The 25,270-nt window shown below is 39.8% G+C and overlaps 1 protein-coding gene across 6 annotated transcripts in view; it reads left to right on the top strand.

Annotated features, from left to right (window-relative positions):
• The window catches only part of ATP2B1 (ATPase plasma membrane Ca2+ transporting 1), a 138,377-nt gene extending 135,045 nt beyond the window's left edge, over nucleotides 1-3,332 (top strand). For 5 of the 6 annotated variants that reach the window (XM_059683763.1, XM_059683760.1, XM_059683765.1 and 2 more), the window contains one exon: nucleotides 93-3,332. In XM_059683763.1, the coding sequence (XP_059539746.1) occupies nucleotides 93-404 (312 nt within the window). In that variant the 3' untranslated portion in view covers nucleotides 405-3,332. The remainder of the gene's footprint in view (nucleotides 1-92) is intronic. The other variant, XM_059683764.1, reaches the window with a different exon arrangement.
• The last annotated feature ends 21,938 nt before the right edge of the window (nucleotides 3,333-25,270 follow it).

The following is a 25,270-nucleotide window of genomic DNA, read 5'->3' as shown; positions in this document are numbered from 1 at the left end:
CCTAGCTGTTTGTGGATTCAAACTCATAAATGCACCACCTTTTGGTTAAGCTAATAGCGTACTGACATTTTTCTGTTTCCTGGTATTTACAGATTCGAGTGGTGAATGCATTTCGTAGTTCTTTATATGAAGGGTTAGAAAAACCGGAATCAAGAAGTTCGATCCACAACTTTATGACACATCCTGAGTTTAGGATAGAAGATTCAGAGCCTCATATCCCCCTTATTGATGACACTGATGCTGAAGATGATGCTCCTACAAAACGTAACTCCAGTCCTCCACCCTCTCCCAACAAAAACAACAATGCTGTTGACAGCGGGATTTACCTTACAATAGAAATGAACAAGTCTGCTACCTCTTCATCCCCAGGAAGCCCACTACATAGTTTGGAAACATCACTCTGATTGTAAGCTGAATGTTAACACACTAGCTGCATTGTAAAGAAACAAATTGAAACTGGGTCTTTTCACATATTGTGACGGACAAGATAGTATTCTTGTCTTTGGACTTCAACAGAAGACACACTTGTACGAATGTAGATTTATTTTTTTAAAAAAAACGCAAAGCTTTCTGCCAGACTGAGGGTGCTTTTTGGGGGGTGGGAGAAATGAACTGACAGATGAACAGTAACTCAGCATAAGTGGACCTGTGGATCATCGGCAGTACTAAGAATGGTCCTGAACAGTATGTTAGCAGAGCTTTAGCTTATCTCAACCCTGGCTGGGAGAGAGGGGGGAGTAAAGCTGGGCAGGCAAAGAGCCCTGGATCATAGAATTGATACTTTAATTTCTGCTGTTGGCTGTTAATAAATTGGATTATTTATGTTTATAAATGATACAGATCTGTTTACAAGGTTTGTAGATACTTTTTTTGTTCCTGTTCATAGATGGGAAGCTTCCTTATCACTGATGCAGAGAAAAATTAGTCCTTCAAATACTGCTCTATTTTCAGGAAAAATTAAAAAAGGGTGTTTCTATTGAAACTGTACTAAATTTTTGCCTACAATTTACCTTGTTAAATATTGTAGATAAATTGCTAATACTAATAGCCAAATAGATAACACTAATGCTTTGTTTAAAAAAACAAACAAAAAAACAACAAAACAAAACAAAAAAAAAACATGAGCAGTGGTGTTCTAATAAAGTTATGGCATCTGTTCTAATTAGTTTCTTAAATACATTTACTACTTAATGGTTTTGAAACAACTGTTTAATTTTTAAAATTTTTGAAAACTTGCTAATAACCTTTTTGTTCAGAATTTGGTAGATTGTTTAATGTGGGACATCAACTGCATAATGAAAGATGCTTGAAATACTTTTGTTGTTTCAGGCAAATCAAAGTAAATCAAGCTCTCAGACCACAAGAGAACCTTAGTCCTTTATGTTTTTGTCTAAACATGTTAGTTCAGTGATGTCTTGGTGAACTGTGAGTGAACTGTATTGATTTTTCTAATAAATCCTTAGAAACCTTCATACAGCATGAGGGCTGTTGGCATTTTGAAAAAGGTTAATAAGTAGAAGCATACATGTTTTCCTTTTGTTTTTGAAACTTGTTTGTAAACATAAATAAATCTCCCTTTTATTAAATAAATTCACGGCAATGTTTTTTTAAAAGGCATTTCAGCTTCTTTACTCAATTCTGCATATATGGTGCAACAGTCTGTTCTTTTTAGCCACAATTGGAATAAGTTTCAAGGTGATAACAGCCCTATGAAGTACTGCTTAAATTCCTAGGTGATAATCTAGTAGAACCAGATTAAGAAAATTATCACAATTTCACCACTCAACATATTCTTCATTGAGTTTAGTTTGTCTAAAATAGTCTCACAGTTTTTTTGACCACAATTGTCTCTGATACATTTATTTTAATTCTTAAGTGGCCAAATAACAACTTAGGTAAAATGAGATTATATGAAAAGATGAAAAAGGTCATATATAGATATAATAATTAACCATATGCTGGAGTGCCCATTTCTAAGCCAATTTGATTCTTTGTCTTTTCTTTCTTTTGTCTACTTTCCCCCCTTTTTTGCCTCTGTCTTTACCTTTTAGGAACTGGCATTGTGTTAGGGCCCAGATTTCACCAGATATACAATCCTCAGGCTGACATAAAGTTTACGCGAGGACTACTACAAATCTGACCCAGCAAAGAAACATTTAGTTGATGGTGCTTGATATTTTTGGTGGGTGGGGGAAAATCTTTTTTTCTCCATCAATCCTTTGCAGTAATCCTCTGCAAGTCTCAGAAACACATTGGCTCTGTCAGCATTTGTAATTGTACATTTATTTATCAGGTATTTATGTGAATTATACTGTAAAAAGAGATAGCATGATATGCTGGAAAGTATACCAGGCTAGGTGTCAAGACCTGGTTTCTAGTATCGGTTTTGCCTTTAACGTGCTGCATGACCTTGGGAAAATCATTAATCCTAAAGGAGGGTGGTGGACTAGACTAACTCGAAGAACCCTTTCTACTCTAAATATTGACCCTATCAACTAGAAAAGCCTATAAGGCATAGGGAATAGAGAAAAGGGAGATATTTTCAGTTTTCTCTTTAATTTTGGTTATGCTTAAATATGAATGTATTTACCAAAAGATTTAGAAGTGCATGTGCTTTGGAGGATTTGTATTGAGCTTTTACAGTATTCATTTTTCAACTCAAGGCAATGGCTTTTTACACCAACTCTAATCCATAAACGGGTCTTATGACATCCATGAAGTAGTAGCAAGACATACTTAGTGTGTATTTCTCTCTTTGAGACACTGTAATTTCTACCAGAAATTTCCAGAGCATTATGTAAGTAGAAAAAAAATGCAAGCAAGCTGTTAAAGATCTTGGATCCCATTATATATGTATAGCTGAAATCAGCATCTGTAATTCAATCACTTTTTCTCTTTTATCCTCTAACCAAAAAATTGTTTAATTTTGCATCCCAAATGTTTTTAATCTTTGTATATTTTTTAAAAATCCTTTCTCCTCATCATTGCCTTTTTTGTGGTTGTAAATAGACTTAACTTGCACTTTGAAGATGAGTTACTCCTTGTCATCTTACAAATATGTGATATGGTAATTTTCATAACAGATGTCAGTTTTGAACCAAGAAATGGTGATTTGTTTATAAGAAAAAAAAAAACTGGCTTCATTTCTGTGAAACTGCTCTTTGAAAATTTCTTTTTACACGTGTAAGCCAACTGAGATACCATGATGGTGTTGATTTCTTTTAATGATGCTTACCATCTATTTTAGCCACTGAGCCTTTTATTATTTGTCTATTTGTAAAGTTTATTTGTCTTAACTCATTTAATAAATATACTGTTTATCTGTTTCTGAATGGGGACTGAACTTTTTGGATATTTAAACTGATGGGAACATATTTTAGAATTACTTTTTTCTACTTGAAATTTTTAAAATTTGACTGATGAAAATTCTGTAATGTACTTGAAATGTTATGGTTGTGTTACAGTGAATCAGTGTCCCAGTATGCATGATCTTGCCCTTAGAATAAAAGTGGGTATATTGTTCTTACTCTCCTATCACCATCTTTAATCCTTGTGGCATAGTAGGTCATTTCTGCAGTCCATGAAGTGGAATGTTTGGTTTATAAAAGTTGAGTTTTTCACATTAACCATAGAGCTTAATTATTTGTTAAATAATGCAGACTTGTCAATAGCAATAACCTGAATGCTATGGTAACAAAATTAATTGAATTTCCCTCATTTGGCTTTTGTTATAAATTATTAACATAAATTAGCAACTTTGTTAAAATAACTGAGTGAACTTTAAATGATTATGAATACCATATTTTTCTATTAGTAAAAATTAGTAAATTATTGAGTATATGTAAATACCATATTTATGACATGAGATTTTTTTAACTTTCAAATTAGGTTTTATATATGTATTATGTATTACATTTGAATTTTGAATTAAGTTCCCTTTGTAAAATTAACTGAACAAGAAAGGGGAGTTACTATAAGTCTTTGCTTGTTGACATTTTTCCTTCCCTGTGTTTTTAGAGCAGCCATGTGATATTGCAGCTGCCTTTTCCCACTTAATGTATGCATCTGAGACTATGATGCCCAAACCCCATAGCAACCTTTATCTTTTAAATTCTAGTGGTACACTCATTTGTAGAGCCCAGAAGAGTACTTTTATTAGCATAATTATGCCATCTAACTAAAATAATTTTTGAAATATCCTTGAAAGTAATCTTTTAGAATAAGCATTATAAAAATATAAATAATGTTTCATTCAGTAAGGGAAGTTGTGGTTAGTTCTGTACTTCCCTTAGAACATGTCAAAAAAGGATATTATTCTTATCCTTATAATGTAATTTCCTTTTCAACAGATTAATAGTTTTATCCCTTAAATTCTCAATTGAGAGTTTATTACTTTAACATTTTCTCTGTTTGTTAGAAAAACAATTCAGCTTACACATGAATATACTAGATGTAAGCATGTTTAATCTGTATTCTCTAAATTTATTGTCATTATTGAACAATAATAATATTAATAGTTCCAAAGTAGGGAATTAAGTAAGAAGTGTGCATATGTGCTTATACAGTATAAGTCTTTGGCACAACTTCCTTAACCGGCACTACTAGTATGTCCTAGGAAAACTAGTTCCCCAATTGGTAACACACTTACAGGTGAGGGGGTCCCCTAAAATTCTCTTAATTTAAATCAGAGTTAAAAAGACCACACAATTTACAAATTACTTTTCAGATTATCATATATTAAGTACTGATCCTTTCCTTAGCTACTAACCTGAATATTGTCAGAACATAATATTTATGGAGTACCTGCTGTAAATAATCACCCTGTGTACTAATGCTGCCGCTGTACATACGGGGAAACTGAGGCTTAAAGTGTTTAAGTGAACTTGCTCTAGCTCACATTGCCAACCGGGATTCACACTTAAGAAAGACCTTCTCAAGAGCCTGAATTGGTGGCTACTGGTCTTTATTGCACTACTACCATCTTGTTAACCTGAGTGAGGTCTCAGTGCCTAAAAATCTGTGCTTATCTTTTAAGGGCTCCTTTGCTGTTTTTCCTTTCTGATACCAAATGCTTCATAGATGGTCTTAAAAATCTTAATAACCTTCCTGGAGGAGAGCTCAAGAGATTGAGGCAAAGAATCACCAATTGTGATGTATAACCCAAGGTTCTCTTATAATCAGACCTCTAGCTGAAGAGTCAAAGCTCAGTAGAATGGTGTTTTTAATAGCATACTTTGGTTAGAGAATTTTGTGATTCAATACTTTCAAGATAGATAATCTGTTAATTTAACAGGTCACTGCTTTATATCCTAAATAATTTGGAATGAAAATAAACTTATTACATTAATGCTATAATTTTGCATTTTTTTATTCTTAAAGTTTGTGAAACTAAAAAATAGGATGCTTAGCATATTTTGAAGAATTATTTTGTCCTCCAAGAGTATTTTCCTTGCTGAAAATTTTTACTGCTTTAATACTTAGCCTAAGGGAGTGACTTATTGCACACTGGATTTTAAATTAACAATTTTAAAATCAAATTGCAGCCATTATTTCACTAGTGTTTTTTTTAAATATGTTTTCATTTTTTTCAGAGAGGAAGGGAGAGGGGGCAGGAGAAACATCGCTGAGAGAGTAACATCCATCAGTCTGCCCCCTGTATGCCCCCTATTGGAGATCAGCCCACAACCCAAGCATGTGCCCTGACCAGGAATCAAACTGGTGACCTCTTGGCTCATGGATTAACTCAACCACTGAGCCACACCAGCCAGGCTCACTACTGTTTTAATACCATTTTATATTAATGTTACTTATGGTTTGTGAATAATCATGCAGCCTCCCTTATAGTCTTTAAAAATGAGATACTGATTTGTATTATCTTTAAGGTAACATTTGTCTTAGTGAAAATAAAATATTTTAAAACTTTTTTTTTTTTTTGGTAAGGCTGCTTTTAAAATCATAAGTATTTATTCTAAGGCATACTTTAATGAAAAGCTTGAGACTGTGTGCAAAAAAAAAATAAGAACGAGACCTCAGGGAAACCTGTGGTATCCAAGTTTAGAAATTCAAATTAGGATGCTTTAAATTTAATATTCTTAATCTTTTAATCTTAAATCTACTCTTTCAGTGAGCTTCAAACCCTCTGGGAAGGATAAGTCTATAGCATCTAAATCACTGTCTCACTGCTGAAAACTTAGAATGGATCTGAAGTGTGGTGGGAGGAGGTGAATTGTAATAGGGAAGCCACACAAATTTCTGGAGTCTGGGACTCGACTTGTAAAAACCCTACCCTAGTGTCTGTTCCCCTTTGTCTCTCCCCCAAATTAACCCCTTTGTGTGTGTGTTTTTTACATCTCCTGCTCCACTTATTCAATCCACAAGTACTTAGTACCTGTCACGGGGAATTCATACTGTTGTAGACTTGGAAGAGCCAAGAAAGGTCCTTTCTCTCAAGGAGTTCGTTCTAATAAGTAGGAGAGAGAATACTCTGTTACATAGTGTGGCCGGGGAAGCCATCTCAGAGATGGTGCCATTAAGCAAAGACCTGAAGGAGGTGATGAAGGCAACTGCTTGGTTGTGTGGAAGAGCCTTCCAGTAGATAACAGCTGGCAAGTTGGGAAAAGCAAGGAGGCCATGTAGCCAGAGTGGAGTGAAGCCAGTGGGAGCTGGTGGGAACTGAGCTTGGAGACAGAGTGGGAGGCGTGGCCTGACAAGAGCTCTAAGCCTTGGCAGGAACTTGGGCTGGTGATGGGAAGCCAGTGGAGGATTTTGAGCAGAGCAGCCACATAATTGGGCCTTTGGAAAGATCATTGGCTGGTCGATGGAGCGAGAAAATTGGAAGTTAAGAAACCACTTAGGAAGCTTTGCTTTAGTTTCAGACTCATTCCAGCTCAGCTTTTCCTGCTTCTTTTGTAGCCCACCTCTAAAGAGTCTTGTGGACCCCTTCCTTTGTTTTAATTTTATGCTTTGTCTGTTCTTCCAGATAACACAAGGCTGGCAATATTTGTACAGTCAACTCAACCTACCTATTTTTTTCATTTGCTTTAGCGTATATGCAGTTTCCCACATGGTTTGCAGTAGTCTTTATTTTTACTGTGTGTTACTCAGCAACATGGTCATAAATAGAAGATGGCCATTGCTCAGCTGGTCAGTCCTAAGATTATAGTTGGCATCTCTTCCAAATTATCTTTTTTTCTTACTCCGTGGAAGCTCTTTACATCTGCTAAAATTATTTATACCAGGCATGACTACTAGTCTCCATTCCTTGTTCATTGCCTGGACTTTTCTAGCCTAACTTTGCTGACTTCATATTAACCAATGCACTCCAGTTGACAACCTCACCCCTGCTCTGCCATTTACCTAGATGGCTTTGCTGCCTTGATGTTTCACTACTTTGGTGCCTAAACTCAAACCACCTTTAACTTCATACCCGTCCTCAGCTTTGGAGTATGCTCCCAGTCTTGCTGGTGACCAAAATTCACACTAATTTCCTGTTTTCCTCACTGATAATCAAACTGACCTTTATTTTGTCTCATTCTTCTCGGGGTTATTCCTCATTTCATTTATTCCAAACCTACTCTTGTCAGAGCCAAGATTCAAGATGTTTATTGACTGAACACATATATTCCATTCTACCTCTCACATTCAGCCCAACCTATATTTTTCACATATTTTAGCAGACAGCTGCCTCTCCTCTTAATTGGTTTTTGGTCCCAAAGAACAGAATTTTCCATTTATTTGTGTTGAACTATTTTAGTAAACTCATCGCTTTGACTCCTAGTGTTACCATCTAGTATATTCTCAACCCTTCTCTGCTTAATGCTGCCCAAGCGGTTAGCTTTCCTCCTTCTTATGGAAATGACTGTTTCACCACAACAAAACTGGAAGACAGACAAGACCGGTTTCCCAAGACCCTTTGCCTTACTTTTCAGAATCACTATCAGGTGGTATTAATGCTCATTTAGCTTAGTCATTCAAACAGTTAGGGATCACCTGATTAAATATTTTGTCGTTATACACTCAAATAGCCATCAGATCCAAAAGTAGATGATGGCTTGTTGAAATGCTGTCAATTACACTTCCTGTGTTGCTACACATTTCTTCCTTGGTTTCAAGTGCTCTTTTGTCAATCTCTTTATTTTCACTATTATTTACTCTATTCCCTCTACCTCACATCCTTACCCTCTATCTCTCTCATCACCAATCTACCCAACACATAATCCAAATGTCCCTAAATCACCACTTTGCCCACATCATCCTGCAAAAAAATAAAAAAAAATAAGAAAATAAAAGCAAACCAAACAACAAACCTTTGAATGTCTCTTTGCTTCTTAACTCTGTGGCCACACGTTGTCACCTGCCCCTTTCCACGGTTGTAAGCATGTTCTCTGTTAGTGTGCTCTTCCTTCCCGTAAATTCCTGTCAAAGCCCTCCATGTTCCATGCCCTGTTGTACCTTACAACATCACAGTGTGTGCACCACGTGACCTCCCTCCACCCTCGGGGACAAATGGGGAGGGGTGCTTTTTTCAGAGGAAAATGGCCTCTCCTGGAGGAGAGGGCTGAGGCTCAAAGAGTGGATCTCTGTGGAGTGTGAGGAGAGGCAGTATCTGTCAGAAGAGCATTTGCCTGCAAGCTGGCAGACCCGGGTTCTGGTTCCAACTCCACCTGAACCAACTTCTAGTACCTTGAGCCCTCATTTTCCTCAACAGGATTGTGAGGATCACGATTCCTGCCCTGACCTGGATGTTCGATGAACTTGAAAAGTGAAGGCTCTTTAACAATTACAAAGGGCAGTGCAAGATGGTGCTATCGCAGCAGAAACAATCCTGTGAAGAGCCGTCCTGCTCTTCCTCCAATACATAGGTTTAAACAGAACATTTCAGAGCTGAAAAGGGCCCTTCGGTCCCAACTGGCTCATAAACACTTAAGGCTTTATGAAGATTGCTCTGGAGATTTATCCCATTAAAAATAATAATTTGCTTCCTTTCCCTTTTTTTTTTGTTTTTAGTCAATAGACATTTACATATATATACATATAGATATAGATAAAGGCATTACATATGTGTCCTCATCCCCCCATTGCCCCCCACCCCACCCCCACTCATGCCTTCACTCCCCTGGTGTCTGTTTCCATTGGTTAGGCTTATATGCATGCATACAGGTCCTTTGGTTGATCTCTCCCCCTTACCCCCACCCTCCCCTACCTTCCCTCTGCCATTCTGACAGGTGTGAGATGGTACCTCATTGTCATTTTGACTGAATTAAATCATTTCATTTTTGTGTTTTCTTCCCCTCTCCAGTTTCTAGAAAGGGAAACAAACCAAAAGGAGTTGGAAAGCAGATGACATGGGTAATTCACTGAGGCGTTGTGAGTTGTGTAAAAACATAAAGCTCTTTTCATGTGACTAATTGAGTTGATTTGAAGATAGAACAAAAGAATTATAGCTAGTAGATTTGTGAAGAAAACAGCTTTTTATACTTTCTCCTTTTGGAAGATTACCTTTTATCATTGGGTTAGATATGGGAGAATTCAGATTATATTTATGAAACATTCCCAAATATAAATAGCTTTGTTTTTTTTATTTCAGGTTATAAACCTAATCCATGCTCATTATTAAATAAGGAAAGTAATGACAAAGAAAGCTACCCTTAACTCCATCATCCAGACTTAAAATACTTAGCATTTTTATTCTATGAGTTAATATCACTGCGTATGTCTTCAGAACTGTTCACAATTGGGTTTTTTAAAATATATTTTTATTGATTTCAGAGAGAAAGGGAGAGGGGAGGAGAGATAGAAACATCAATGATGAGAGAGAATCATTGATTGGCTGCCTCCTGCATGCCCCCTACCAGGAATTGAGCCTGAAACCTGGGCATCTGCCCTGACCTGGAATTGAACCATGACCTCCTGGTTCGTAGGTCAACACTCAATCACTGAGCCTCATCAGCTGGGCCACAATTGGGGTTTTAGATACAGAAAAAAGGTTTGATGGATTTACTAGTAGGAACAGCCTAATGTGATCCAAATTGTAGGGAGGAACACAGACACCTAAAAAGAAAGAAAAAAAATCCACATATATGAAGGTGTAAGGCACGGTCCATGAATCTTAGTGACCAGGGGAGACAGCAGAGGGTCTGGAGGAGAAAAGTAAAAGTGAAAAGAGCTATGTGACTAAAGGCTCCAACAACTATTTGGTAAAGGCTGTTTTGCAAAGAACTGTAGAATGGAACAACCGGGTGCCCACACCACTCTTATGTGAGACCCTCACCAGTTGAGAGGACATCAGAGAAGTGAGTCCTCCATCTGTCAGAGAGAGGGAGATCTGAGGCTGATACAGGACAATACTAATAATGCAATAAGTGCAACAATGACCCCAAACAGGGTGTGTTGAAGGATTAACTCTAACAGCATGGGAATCCAGAGTCTAAGAAGGCTTAACAGAGAAATCCCTGCATCAAGAAACTGAGGTGGACAGGGCTCTCTGCCAGCTCAGGGAGACGGAGACAGTCCATACAGAAGAAAACAGCTGGTGCAAGCGAGCGGGAGAGCCAGATGTTCTCTCCATGATCTAAAGCTCATCAGGTAAGCAATAGTTCTGAGTTCACTACACTAAAGGTAACTAAATTACATGTGTTTAAGTTATATTAAATATCTCTAGAGAACAGGCTTATCTACACTAGATACTTTGAGATGTGGGATTATATTGCTTTTAAATATGCAAAGGCATTCAGACTAGAAAAACCGTTGAGTAGATTGTTGTATTATTGGAAACTGATGGTTAAACACTGGCTTATAAATGTGTGCTTCTAACATGTTCTATTCTAGTATTTAAACCTTTCCCCTTACAATCATGATTATACTAGGAATTTGCTAAACTGGCCTTCCTTTTGCTTCCATCTAAAGCAGTGATGGCGAACCTTTTGAGCTTGGCATGTCAGCATTTTGAAAAACCCTAACTTAACTCTGGTGCCGTGTCACATATAGAAATTTTTTGATATTTGCAACCATAGTAAAACAAAGACTCATAGTTTTGATATTTATTTTATATATTTAAATGCCATTTAACAAAGAAAAATCAACCAAAAAAATGAGTTCGCGTGTCACCTCTGACACGCGTGTCATAGGTTCGCCATCACTGATCTAAAGCAAAATAAATTCTGAATTGAATATTTACTGTATTATTTTGTGCAAAAGAGTTTGTTGTTGTTTTTGTTTGTTTTGTTTTGTTTTTGGTTACCAAAAGGACATTCTATTCTTTAGTAAGTAATATACCTAGTAAATATTTTCTCATGGCTTGATTTGGTGACAGAAAGGATAAGAAGGCTTAAAGATAAACATCTTTAAAGTTATGCCTTCACTTTCAACTGTACAATTTCATGTCAAGATCTAACATAATTAGAAAAAACAAATCCTCTTTCTTATGCCAACAGAACTAATACCGTGAAGTTGAGTCATCACTAAACTAAAATAGTTTCATGACTCCTTTGATCTGAGCCTTTTAACTGTACAGTACATTTTACTGTGCACTCAGTTCTGTGGAATGTGGAGGCAGCATCTGATTAAATATTTTCTATGCCGGCTGTTTACTTTGTAGTCAAACACTCTTCAGTAACATTTTAGTCTCCCCCCCCCCCCCCCCCCGCATTTTCCATCCATGTCTGTCAGTTCCTATTTACAAAGGTTAATTGAGACCTTTCTCCAAGCCTCTGATACAGAAGCAGCTTTTGCTGGCCTTCATAGTTTTCTTTGAATTTGCTGCCAGGTCTGACTCTGCATGTAAATATTTGCCCGAGTTGGTTAAAAAAAAAAAAAAAAAAAAGTTTTCTCACAAGAGAAAGTGAGGTTACTGTAACATAATTTATGATATGAGAAAACAAACTGTCATTTCTGTAGGCCTCTTTTTGCTCATGTCTTGGTTGCTGTCCAATTTGTAGATGTCTTCATTACTGATCCCCCTTAGACGTGAGCCTCCTTTGGAACTGCTGAGCTGACCATGAAGTGATGCAGCACATTTGCAGGAGCCCACGCTGTGTTAATTAAACGCCCCTTCATGTTACGGGGGAGGTTGGGTCAAGGGGGCCCTTTGCCTTTAACTCTTGAAAAGCGAGCATCTTCTCATGAGAGCCAACTTTGAGCAACGTACCTGGGCCTGCTGACATGTTCCTTTTTACCTCTGCAAAGAGCAGAGCCTGCCTTGGAATGTGGCAGAAATAACCCACCACAGAAGACATACTCTGTGAGCTCAGGAGCTTGCTGCTCGTGTATTTTTGCTAACCTCCTGCCGGGAAGGAAGGAACCTTGTCCCTTCTTACCACCTCACTTCCTCTTTCCGGCCAGAGGTCACCCACCTGATAGACAGGAGGGAGGGACTGCCAGGCCCAGTGCTCCCTGGTCCCCGTCTGCACGGAACAATGGGAATATGACGTGTGCCACAGAGGCAATTTTCAAGTTCCTAGGAGCCACATAAAAAAGGAAAAAGAAACAGATGAAATAATTTTAATAGTATAGTTCCCAACATGTCCTAAGTATTATCAACATGCAATCAATAGAAAAGTTATTAAGACATTTTAAACAATGTTTTCAAAATCTGTTGGGTTTTTTAATACTTGGAGCATATCTCAATGCAGACATTAGATTTTTATTGGAAATAGATTTTTAGTTATTTAAATTTCATAAAATTAAAAACTGAAAAGACAGGTTTACAAGTTGTTCCGAGTATACTAAAAATTATTTTTGAATAACAATTCGAAATAACTGAACCAAGTATCAGTTTTAAAAAGTTAATTAAAGTGAAGTATCCCATTTTTTAGGTGCACAAGCCCCCATTTCAAGGGTGTCATAGTTACCTGTGGCTGGTGACTACCATACTGACAGCACAGAATGGTAACCTTGCTACTTAAATATGGTCCACAAAATGACAGCATCAGCACCACCTGGGGTTTTATTAGAAATGCAGAATCTCGGGCCTCCCCCAGATCTACTCGATCAGAATGTACATTTTGACAAGATCCTTAGGTGATTCATATGCACAAGACAGTATGGGACACAGTGATCTATTTAACACACGAGGAAAAAATGGTATTGCACCGGTTTTACAGATGGGTATACTGAGACTCAGAGAGGTTATATAATGTGCGTAACATCAGAGCTCATAAGTGTGGGAGGTGGAATTCAAACTCAAATTCTGCCCATTTTTTAGCCCACACACTTTCTAATATTTATCACTCTAAGCGTAAACAGGTACTACCAATGTTATAAAAGTGCATTTTAAATTGTGCCCAGAGAGCATTTTAAAAAGTACAAAAATACAAATTTTGAAAATCTGTCCGTCTTCCATCCTCTTTTAATTTTTCTAATAAGGATGAGTATAAAGTCTCTGTTTGGTGCTACTTTGTTTTCAATAGCTAACACTTGCTAACAGTAGACCACAGCCCCATGACCTCGGGCAAAGTAGCTAGCTAGATCAGAACTTTGTTTCGTTTCATTGTAGTTATTCAGCCTTTACCTTCTGTGCATGGCCAGTGCTGCTGGCTTTCCATTTGCAGTTGTGATACATAAAACAGGTGTATTTAAGTCCGAGAGAGTGGCTAGATGTGAGTCCAGATGTGATATGGCCACCTGGGGAAGGAGGCACAGGAAAGACAGCGGGAAAGGTGGGAAACACTGTCCGGTTGAAGCTGCCGTCCCAAGAGGCAGTGCCAGCAGCAGTTCAAGCCCCAGGGAAGACTGTGAAGCACCAAAATATTGTGTTTTGTTGCCGGTGCCCCTTGACAGCACTTCACATTCCTTATTATTTTTCCTTTGTAGGTGTTATGGGTACTGATTCGATTTGGCTGGTTGGTTGGCTGTCCAGCATTTCCTACCTTCCAGCGCAGAAAACAAAAAGATCTTCCTTTAACCTCAATCCCACAGCAAGGCTGTGTGCATAAGGCTGTGGGCTGGCTCAGCCAACTGGCTGCTGCTGCTCATGGATGAATATAGAACGAGTGCCATGAAGAAGCCAGGCAGCTTAGGGCTCGTGGCCACAGTGGTAGCGGTGCAGGGCCTGCACTGCCGTCTCGCGGTGGCAGTGATTCTGTAGAGGACTCAGTGTGGACAGCAGGAATGCCCTGACGGGGCTTTCTCCTGGTTCAGGGGCCCAGGCTCCCTTAGCAACACTCCATTTTCTAAGTGAGCTGGCTCTCCAGTTTCCTATGGTATCCATGGGGTATGCAGCATCATTCCAAAACTGCCTCTTCCTCCTATGGTAGCCAAAGTTGGTTTCTGTCTTTTGCACCTATAAGCCATGATTGTTAGTATGGGATTATCTAGACTCCCAAGTCCCATGAGAGGAAAATTGGTATGTGCTCATTCACACAGCATAATCGTTGGGGCCTGTCCCAATGCTTCAAACAAGGTTGGTGCTCCATACACTGAATGAATGGATGAATGAACAAATGAACAAACAAACGAACGAATGAATGAATGAATGAATGTTGAGTATATAGTAGATGCCAATACACAATGTGAAAGTCATGCTTTTACTTTCTCAAAATCAACTAAATATATTCTATGACAAGAGCATCTATGAAAAAAAAACTTCAAAGATAATTAATAATAATATCTAAATTAAAAGAACCTTTGACTTCACAAACTGATTCACCCAAGATTCTTCCCTGATTTTTTAGTTTTGTTTTCTAACTATGAACTATTAGAGAAGCTTAAACAGAACAGAACACAAAGGTAAAAGTTAGTTTTTAGTATTAGGTAATGCTTTCAAAATTAAAAAAAATAAATTATTTGAAAAATAATATATGCAGAGCCATTGGAAACACGACATGCTTCCACCATGAACATCAGTCTGAAATAGAAATGTCAGTCACGGAATTTTCAGAAATTGGCATGTGGCGTGCTAAATCGCAAAGCTGTGTGAAACAGCTTACCAACATTACTAAGCCTCACAACAACGCAGGAGTTACCTACGTTTGTGGACTTTTTCCAGCTGAGGAAACTGATAAATGCGAAGCAGTTTGCCTAAGGTCAAAGAGTTGATAAGAATCACTTAGCTAAAGGGCTAGAGTTTGGATGCCATCCTGACTCCAACGCTAGGATTTTCAGTGCGGCGCTCTAGTTGTTGCCTAACAGGCCTGCGGCATATATTTGTAATGAAGGCTCGGGCCCGCTTTTGATGTTTGACAGCTGACATCTTTTAGGTCCCACCCCTCCCCCTTCCTCCTTTCTGCTCCACATCTGAGCAAGCCTATATGGAAGCCAGTGCCTTCCCTCTCTTGCTGCCAGTGAGGAAGTTCAACCCTACCTCCTAACCATGCAGACACAGAAACCACCCCCCTCCCCTTCTCTCCAGCATTTTCAGCCCAGCTTGGGCGACAGCACTGTTTTCCCCAGAAAGCCTTGATGTGAGTCATATCTCTTCACATTCTCTGGGCGTTCAACTGTCAACATCCAGATACATTTTGGGGTAGGGGGTGTTGTTCCCACGCTCCGTGGGACAACCGCAAGACAATATCAAATGTCAGCACTGTTCCTTGCCATAGGAAGCCAGAAACCTTCTATGAAGGCTATTATAACGACTAGGACTCTGTGAAACTCCTGATTGCATTTATTGCACAAAGTACTTTACTTATTGCCTTGTCTAATTTTTGTGAACATTCCTGGCAAGGGTGGTACTTCTGTCTTCCTCTCCAAGCTTGCTTCTGTTTTTCCCTAAAAAATTTCCAACTCAAAGGAGTAAGAATTGATTACCTGACTGGTACAGTCATAAAACTGAATTTTCCTAGGGGACAGAGTAACCAGTATAAAAGTTAGACCTCAAATAAGACGCTCTTCTGTTCCTTGCCCACTGAGACATTCAATGATCCTACAAACATATTGTCTTTCACCCTCTGGACATGGCCTCACGTTCCTTCCTTATTCAGCTTAAATTCCTTAGCCAGTCATTATAATCACCCCTTTGCTCATATCCCCATCTCTCATTTCATAATGCCCTGGTGAAATCTGCCTCTGCCTACTCGCACCTATGCTTGACGTGGATGGAGAAAACAGATCACGGTGACTGACCTCACTTTGAATGGAAGATGACAAGCCTCAGGCCCCATGATGCTGATGGTGCTTCGCCAATCCATTCACTCTCCCACGCTGTAAAGTGCCTATTCTACAGCTTTTCCTCGGCTCAAATCTCCAACCCATCCTCCCTCATTCTCACTCTCAGCTGATGACCTTGCTTCCTTCTTCACTGGAAAAATTGAATCAATTAGAAGAGAATTTTAACTGTCCCCTCAACACCACATGAACTTGCCAGTACCTGCACCCATACACTCTGGCTTCCTGCCAGGGAATTATATGTGTTTCTACTAACGCCCTATGTACCAGACCCCAGGTCCCCTCACCTATGCAAGGAAATTGCTTCAGCAACTTGCCACCTCTCTCTTAACCACCAGCCTTTTATTTTTTTACTGTCTATTCCTATGGGCACATAAACCTTCTCTTGAACTCACTAGTTACCACACCACTCTTTTACTACTTTGCAGCCAAATTCCTCAAAGAGATAACTTTACTATCTCCAATTCCTTTCACATTCTCTCTCAAAGGCACCGCATTCAGCCTTTCAGTCCTATGATTCTATCCAAACAGTTCTTGTCAAGAAAAATTTATGCCCTCCATGTTGCTTAACCCAGTGGTCAGATCCTGGATCCTCATCTTACTGGACTGAGTGACCGCATGGGACAGTTGATGACTCTTTCCTCCATGACACACTTTCTTCCCTTGCTTCCCAGACACCACACACTATTGGGTTTTATTGAATTTTATTTGCTACTCTCTCTCAGCCTCTTAATGCTGGGGTGCCTTAATTCTTGATTCTCTTCTGTATTTTTATTCATTTCCTCAGTGAAATGAATAAAAATTTGTACTTCAGGTCTCATTATGACCTGAAGTACAAATCCCTATACAATCACATACAAATGGATATTTCCAGCCCAGACTCCTTTCCTGAACTCCAGGTTTGTACACCCAAGGCTTACTTGACATCTCTAGTTTGATGTCTAATAGACATCTGGAAATCAACATTTCCAAAAGTAAGCTCCAGATTTCCCCCCCATCCATAGCCATCTCAATTGATGCCAACTTCATCCCTGAAGTTTCTCAGGCCAAACTTTGAAGTCACACTTGATTTCCCTCTCTCCCTCATCCCATCTCTAATCATCTCTCTCTCTCCATCTCCCCATCCCTGTCTATCTGTTGGAGCACTTGCTCTTGGATCCAGCTGTCATGCTCTAAGATGTCCAGTGCACATGGAGAAGCCTGGCGTAGGTGTCCCAGCTGGCAATCCCAGCCACCGTCTCAAATGATGGCCAACATCAGCCACACGTGTGTGTGTGAAGATGCCTCTGAGATGATTTCAGCCCCAGCCACCACCTGACTGAAACAGCGTCAGAAACCCTGAGTGGGAACTGCCTAGCTGAGCCCAGTCAACCCTCAGAACTATGAGAAGTAATAGTAATGAGAGACTGTTATTGTTTTATGCCTCTACCTTTGGGTGGTTTATTCCACCACTAACATCATCCTACTTCCAAGGTTAGCTCTGCCCTGTTCTTTCTCCCACTCCCTGTAGTAGTGGAGGTGAGGAGACTCGGAAAATTTGGGGGAACCTGACTCCCTTTTATAGACACACTACATGTGCACTTTCAGGAGGAGAGTAGAGACCTGACCTCTGCTTCAAGCCTTAACTTTATGGCCAAAGTGGTTTTTACCAGACGGCCTTGGTGTGTGGGAACATTGCGTGGTGAGCATCTTTAATCAAGTAACAAGTTGATTCCCATTCTGCTTTTGTTTCTTTGTGTATCTAGGGGTCCTGAAGAATGAGCTCTGAGTATTGATAGGGTCACATTCAAGAAGTTCTGGGTTGTCGTATGATACACTAGAACTGCCCGCCCCTTACAAACTTGTTGGGGGGGAATATCTCCCTTGAGTCTCAATACCAGGAATTATGTGTTTCAGAGCAGCAGGTTTGCTTTTGCCTTTTGGACACTGAGACAACTATGTCTATAGTGATCACTCATTGGCTGATAGGAATTTCCAAACTGACTTTACAGCCCACTGCTAGCAAGCGGACCACAACTTGTACACTCTGCAGACCCCCTTCTTCTGGCTTCATCTTTATTTTCTGTTGTATAGTATCCCCACTTAACCTATGTATTTTCTCATAAGCAGCTTTATATTCCTGTTGGAAAGAGGCTAGAAATAAAATAGACATACAGATACATAATAATTTCCTCTCACAAAATTAATGCTCAATAGATGAGATTCCTTGGTCTTTGCCTAGTACCTAGCGTTACTGAGATTATATTTCTTCAGCTTGGTCTCTCTCTCTCTCTCTCTCTCTCTCTCTCTCTCTCTCTCTCTCTCTCCCCCCCCCCCCCCCTTTCTCTCTCAATCTCATCTGTTCTGTGCTGGTGGATTCCAGTAAATGGAGCTGGGAGCAGAATGACCTCTAATAAATCCCCTTTGCCCATTGCATTTCATTCCAAATAAGAGGTGAGCTCCTGCTGGGTGTGGAAGAGGACTGGCCCATTTTGACATGGACCACAGCTGAGTGCACAGCAATTGTGAGTACAAAGTACTTGTACCCTGTGAAATGCATCTTGGAGAGGGGCGTGAATGGGCCCAGTCCAGATCATATCACTGGTCACTTGAAGGCTTAAAAAAGGAATATCCACTTGCTGAATTGGTAGAGTGAGATCTGTAAATTTCTGTAACTCTGAGTCTTTAGTCTCTCCTAAAACAAATACATTATCAGCTTTAACAACCCCACAGAGTAAAGATTTTCTACAAAGTGGAAAATTTTCATAATTTTGTCAAGTTGCTTTATGAGAAAAATAAGAAAGCGTGCTCGGGCTGTCAGAATAATGTAAGACAGCTCGTGGGTTTTTGCCTTGAGTTTGCGTGGGCAGGAACTTCATTCTTTGCTTGGCACATCTTTGAGCTGCACACAGCTGTGTGATCCCAGTTCTTTACAAATTGCTAATAAAGAATATAATGCCAACGTTTGCACTCTTCTCAAAAGTCAACCACTGACGATTTAAATCAAGATTTCTGGATAGAAAAATCTTAATCTTTTGAGTCACGTTGCTATGCTTTTAAATTCACTTTCTAACTCTGAAGTGAACTAAAATTGGAATTTGAGATAAGCCAGAGCCATAAAATAATTTTCTCATTCATCCAACATGTACTGACTATATGTATATGCATTTAGAAATTTTTAAAAATGATGACGTGAGTTTGGTCTATGTCTACAAGGATTCTATTAAAGTTTGGCAAAAGAGGAAGAAGAAAATTAATATTTGTTGAGCTCTTACCATATGTCAGGCATTTGGCTAGGGTTTATACAACTGCTATGGTAAAAGTATTAGTGATCCCATTTTATATAAGATGCTCAAAGTACATAATCATTAAATAACAAAGTGGGATTTTTAACCTCAGACCAATTGATTCTAGAGTCCACTACCTCACACTTCCTCCTGTAATCAAAATATCTTGACTAAAATTTTTTATTTTATTTTACCTTTTAAAGAATATTCTCATAAATATTTTAATTCACTTGAAGTAAATTTGAATCAGTTGAAACAATAAAGAAAATAAATATATATTTCTGTGACATAATCTTTTACTTTTAAGCTAAAATGATATTGGATGTGGGTATGAGAAGTCCAGTGACATGAAGCACTGAAGCAAAGGCATCTGGTCACCTTTAGTTTATTTGTACTTCCACCCTCCCATTCTCCTTTGTTTCCATTTGTCTGCCCATCCATTTCCTTCAGCCCATCCCTTGAGCTCCTACCATATCCTAGGTACTGGGGTAGGCATTGGAATGGAGAGATGAAAAGAAATTGACTTTGTTTCCAAATAATTTTCAGGCAAATGAGGGGGAAAGAAGATAAAGCAAGCAATGTAAAAATAACACATACCCTTGAATGAAGTACCAGCAGTAATAAGATGTTAAAAGTAGATGTGTATTTGGAAGAATCAGAAAGTGATGTTTGAAGATTACCCTTGAAGGAGGTTAAGAGATGAATGGAAGCCATTCTGATGGGATGGCAAAGGATCGGGGCTGGACTAAACTGAACTACTATAGCAATAATGACTCACATGCTAGCAATCTGCATGGTAGCCTGAGGCTGCTTACCTTTTATAATCCCAGGCCATATCCAGATGTCAGCTGGTAATAACACCAATTTATGTTTCTTATAGGTTCAAGAATATCTTTACACCCTACCCTTGTAGCCCAATTCATTTTTAAATGCAGACTGTAACATATCTAGGAGAAAGAAAAATCCTGATCCTAGAATATGCCAAGATTCTCCCAAATTCACAGGGACATCCAAGCACACCACACCACCAAACGTGGTGATGGGGGAAGGGGAGACCTTTGGAGCTGAAGAGTCTATCTCAAAGGCTGTGCTTCTCAAGTTGGGTCTGAGGACCCCTGGCTCAGAATCCACTGGGGAGGCTCACTAAAAATAAAGTGTCCTTTTTGCCTCTGAATCAGAATCTTTGAGCAGAGGACCCAGAAATCCTCATTTAAACAAAGTCTGTGGGTGAGTCTCATGCTCTAAAGCCACCCTTGACCTGTATCACACTGAGTTTTTCAAGAACTAGTATAAGAAGACATTGAAACTATTCATTTGCACCATGTAAAATCGCCTGTTCCAAAAAAAAAGTCAAGAAACTCATATTGCACAAAATACTGTACCGAGTGGTATGAGGGATAAACAGAATTATGTGAGATGGCAAGTCTCTCAGGGATCGTATGCCAAGGAACAGGGAACTGGAGAGAGTTAAGAGTGTAAGAGAGATCTATTAGGGCCCATGCGTACTAATGATAAAGGAATGAGGGATCAGGAGCTAGCAGGTGAGCCTTTAGACCACACCTATGAGTGTGTGTCTGACATTATGAGAGAAGGAAGAACAGAGAACTGGGTAGAAAGAGCCTCAGGCTGAGGCTCTGAGTCCACCCTGGCCAGCCCATTGGGGAGCTCTAGCTCATAGATTTTCTATAAAGGAGTCCCAGGTTGAACAGAAATGGCCAGGCTCTAGCACTCACGCCATGCTGGAACTTGCCTCAAACATGGCTTCCCACCCCGCAGGTTGCTGCAGCTGGAGGCTGTTGCCTGCGTGCATTCCTTGTGGCACTTCCCTCTTGAAGACAGTTCTGAGAGATGCACCTCCATTGCTGCCTCAGAACTTGTTCTCTACCTGGAGATTAGAGGGTCTTAATCCTACTGGTGGAATGTTGGGAAGAAGGCATGTGGCAGTAGGGAGGAATCGGACGTGTGTCCCTGGAGCCAGACAGGCCTGGATTGGAATCTCAGCTCTATCCCTTAGTATGCTACCTCAGGTAACTGACCTAACTCTAAATGATGTTCCTCATTGGACAGAGTGGGATGCTATATATAATAGGACATTTGGGCTGGCCAATGAGAGTAGAGACAATATACTTCTTATTCTCTAAGAATTCACCCATTCACTCACATTCACGTACACCCCCCCCCCCAACTCTGCTTCTTGCTTTGCTTGCAAGTTTTGTTTTCTAACAAAAAAGAGAAACCAGAAAACAGGAAAGGCAAGCATGCCAGTAATGCACAATGTCTATTGTTGATCTGGTCCAAATTGGATTTGTATACCCTTGTGGTTGGCACAGGAAAGGGGGTTCATTGGATGGCTAGATTCAGGACATGATGTTTTCAGAAGTTAATACACTGGGGTTCCTGAAATGAGACTGCTCAAGATTACCTCTAGCCTGTTTTTCTCAGTGGTTAGAGCGTTGGCACATGGACTGAAGGATTGCAGGTTTGATTCCGGTCAAGGGCAGGTACCTCAGTTGCAGTCTTGATCCCTGGCCCAGGTTGGGGTACATGCGGGAGGCAACTAATTGATGTGTCTCTCTCACATCAATGTTTCTCTGTCTTTCCCCCTTCCTTCTACTCTTTAAAAATCAGTGGAAAAAAATATCCTCAGGTGAGCATTAATTAAGAAAAAACAAAACTGCTCAGGTTAAATGCCAGTGCTAGGGCTCCATTCACCCCGCCAGGTTGTCCCAAGTGCCAGGAATATCACCAGCCCTGTAACCGTTATGGTACACTTCTGTGCGGTAATGTGCAGTTGGAGAGCTCTACCATTAGTTCATAGATTTCATTAGGAGACTTGATGAGTCTCTGGCCACATGAAGAGCTGCTAAAGGGGTGAGTTGACACAGAGGGAGAAGAGATATCCACTCTATCTCTTCAGCAAATTCAGAGATGTTTAAGCACCCTACCCCCTCCCTCAAGGACCAGACACTTTGTAGCATCCACAGGAAAGATCTTGAATGTAGGTATTGTCATTTTCCCAGTGTTCAGTGACATCTGTGAATGAAAAAAGAAAAAAGAATAGAACAGACTGTGTGGTGACCGAGGCCAACAGATTGGTTTATGGGAAAGAATGAGGCACCCCTTTGGGGACACCCAGAAAAAATGAAGGGACACTTACAGGGAAGGAACTTTTAAGCCAAGAGAGATCTGAGTCACAAGAAAACTGCTTCTCAGAGTGGTTGAGAGGATTAAACAAGAAAAGTCACGTGAAGTCTGGCACACACACACTAAGTACTTTATTAGTTACATCTCTTTTCTGCAAGTAATAAAAAATAGCTCAAATGTGCTTAAACTGCCACAAAAAAAAAAAAAATGTGTGTTTGTGAGTCTGGTGTTTACTGAAGAAAACAGAGTTATCTCATGGGACCTGAGGACAAGAATTTACCTGGCCCTCAGGAGGGACTGGAACCAAGGACTGAAAAACCATTCTGAAAGCAACAACATCAACAAGCGACTTTCTCTACAAACCACTCGCTTCTGAGGCCACTCAGTGGGCAAAAATGACACACCACATTCCTGAGTTCATCTCTTCAGTCCACAGGGAGAGCTTCTTAACGCAGACTCCTCAAAAGAACACCTGATGGCCCTAATTTGGGTTAGGGGCCCAAACATCCTTCCGATAAAGCTTGACCGGAAGTGTGGGACCCCAGAGCATAAACATAGTGCCCCTTCTGGGATCCAGGTGAGCAGATGCCCAGTGCTTCCCTGATAGAGGACTTAGCAGAGAACAGAGAGCATACTTATCTTACCAAAACTTGAGGAAACAAATAAAAAGACTCTTTGCAAAGGTGTGCAGAGTAAGAATAAGGCAGTACCCAAGCTGGCTTCTCTCCCCACACCCTAAACCCAACCAGAAGAGGAGAGGAAGATGTTATCAGAACCCAAAGACCTAGAGAAGTTGTGAAATTCTTGTGGGTAGTAGCGACCCAAGCTGACCCTGCAAGAAGGGAGCCTGAAAAATAAGTTCCCTCCTATCACCGACCACCCTCCCTTGGATCTCTTGCAAGCCACCTCATTGACCAACCCAGAAGGTAAGGAAGACCCTTGATATTATAGTCTCCAGTGGCTTGTCTTCCAGGGAGGAAAGCAGAAAAAGAAAGATGAAGAGTGTGTCTGGAGGGCAGAGGTAACAGCAAAGGAAATTATTCCTCTACCCAATTTTAATGGCCCTCTTTAGAAGGCAAAGCAGCAAGTTTATAGCACTGCACCTGTCGGGGGCCCAATAGCCATAATTCCCACTTTAATCAAAATAGCCTATTAACCATTCTACCTACTCCAAACCCCCATTCCTTCCCACTCACACATCCAAGACAAAATTCAAATCCCTCCTACTTTCTAAGACCTTCCATCTAACAATCTCTTCCTCCTCTAGTTTCTTTAAGCTGGAATGTTTGCAAAGTTGTATTGAAGAAGGTAGGAAGTGAATTTGGCAAATTGTGTTTTTCCTAAGGTGGTGTTCCTTTATTAAAATTGCTTAATGAATTCTTTAAGTTGAAACTTAGAAATTCACAGTTCAACAAGTTATAACATTTCTGAAGGGATTTATGTTTACCTCACAACACTGGCATGGTTCGCCTATTGCCTGGGGCTACCTTTGAAGAACTTTTGTTTATATTTTGACTCCTTCTGAGAAAGTGTTGATATGAATTAGCACAGAAATAAATCATCTCCTATCTCTTATAAAGAGATAAGAGATGGACTTAGAATTATGAAATCCTCTGTGGATTGCATCTTGAGATAGTTAGCTTAAAAATCAAGTCACACAAAATAAAATTGGAGGTGGGTGTGAAAAATATAAATACAGTATCATTTTACAACTTTTAACCTTATCCCAAGTATTCATGTATGGCCTGGAAAATTGCCCAAGTCTCCCTTTTCCAGTCTTATAATCTCAAAATCATCCTCAAGACTCTGTGTTTATACTCAGACACCCTCTCCTGAATGTGTAGTTGCCACTTAAGGCCACAGTTGGGATAGAGATTGTTAGCCCTTCCTGTTCAACCTGCCATCCCTCTGTCCTGCTACTTCTATTTTGAATGTATTATTGTTGATCCTCTGTATGCTTCTCTGTTTGCAAATGCAGTCCAAAACCACACCACATCTCTCCCATCTGCTTACAGAGCATGGAATTTTCTTGACCTCAGGATTCTTCCACAAACTGGTGAGTACTTAAGAAAACACAAGTAAATCAAATAGGAGTTCAAAGATGGGGGAAGTAATAGCCGGAAAGTTTTGTGAGAAGGAGTAAATGAAGACATGCACACAAAGCAGCAGCCCCTAGAAGCACACGGGAAATACAAAATAGACTCTAGCTCTGTTGTTTGACAAAGAACAAGAAAAATGGCCTTCTTCCCCAAGATTATTCATCTTTGAAAGCCAGACAAAACTGCTGTGGTTTGCAATAAGTACAATTAGGACCTCCTCTCCATCCTTATAGATAAGACCTACTTGGCTGATGAGTAAGCAAGTTTAGAAAAGAACAACCTTGGGCTCAGTGAGCGCATGTTCTTTTGCATCGAGCGATAGCATCTAGAAGACAACAGTACTCACCTCCTAAATTTCCTCATCAAAACACTCAGATGTTTCTTATTGACAGATTTCGTCTCTCAGGGTTCTAAATTCTTAAACTTTTAAGGTCAAGTTTCTGATATAATCCTAAATCCTGCCTAGGCAACCCTCTTGGGAGTTAAACAGTGCTTAAATGTTAAGCGCAGAGAGCGTAGCTAGGGAATTACCCCTCTGGCTTTGGTAACCAATCTACTTGGAAACGTACTAGGGACTACCGAAACTTTCAATCCTGAATTTCCAGCTGGTAAGATATTGTGTTTCTTCTCTCTGAATTCTTCAGAGAGATCAGTATAGCA

This window comes from Myotis daubentonii, chromosome 2 (genome assembly GCF_963259705.1).
Source record: "Myotis daubentonii chromosome 2, mMyoDau2.1, whole genome shotgun sequence".
NCBI classification, from domain to species: Eukaryota; Metazoa; Chordata; class Mammalia; order Chiroptera; family Vespertilionidae; genus Myotis; species Myotis daubentonii.
The sequence above is the reverse complement of the archived record's forward strand: the minus strand, read 5'-3'. Positions and strand labels throughout refer to the sequence as shown.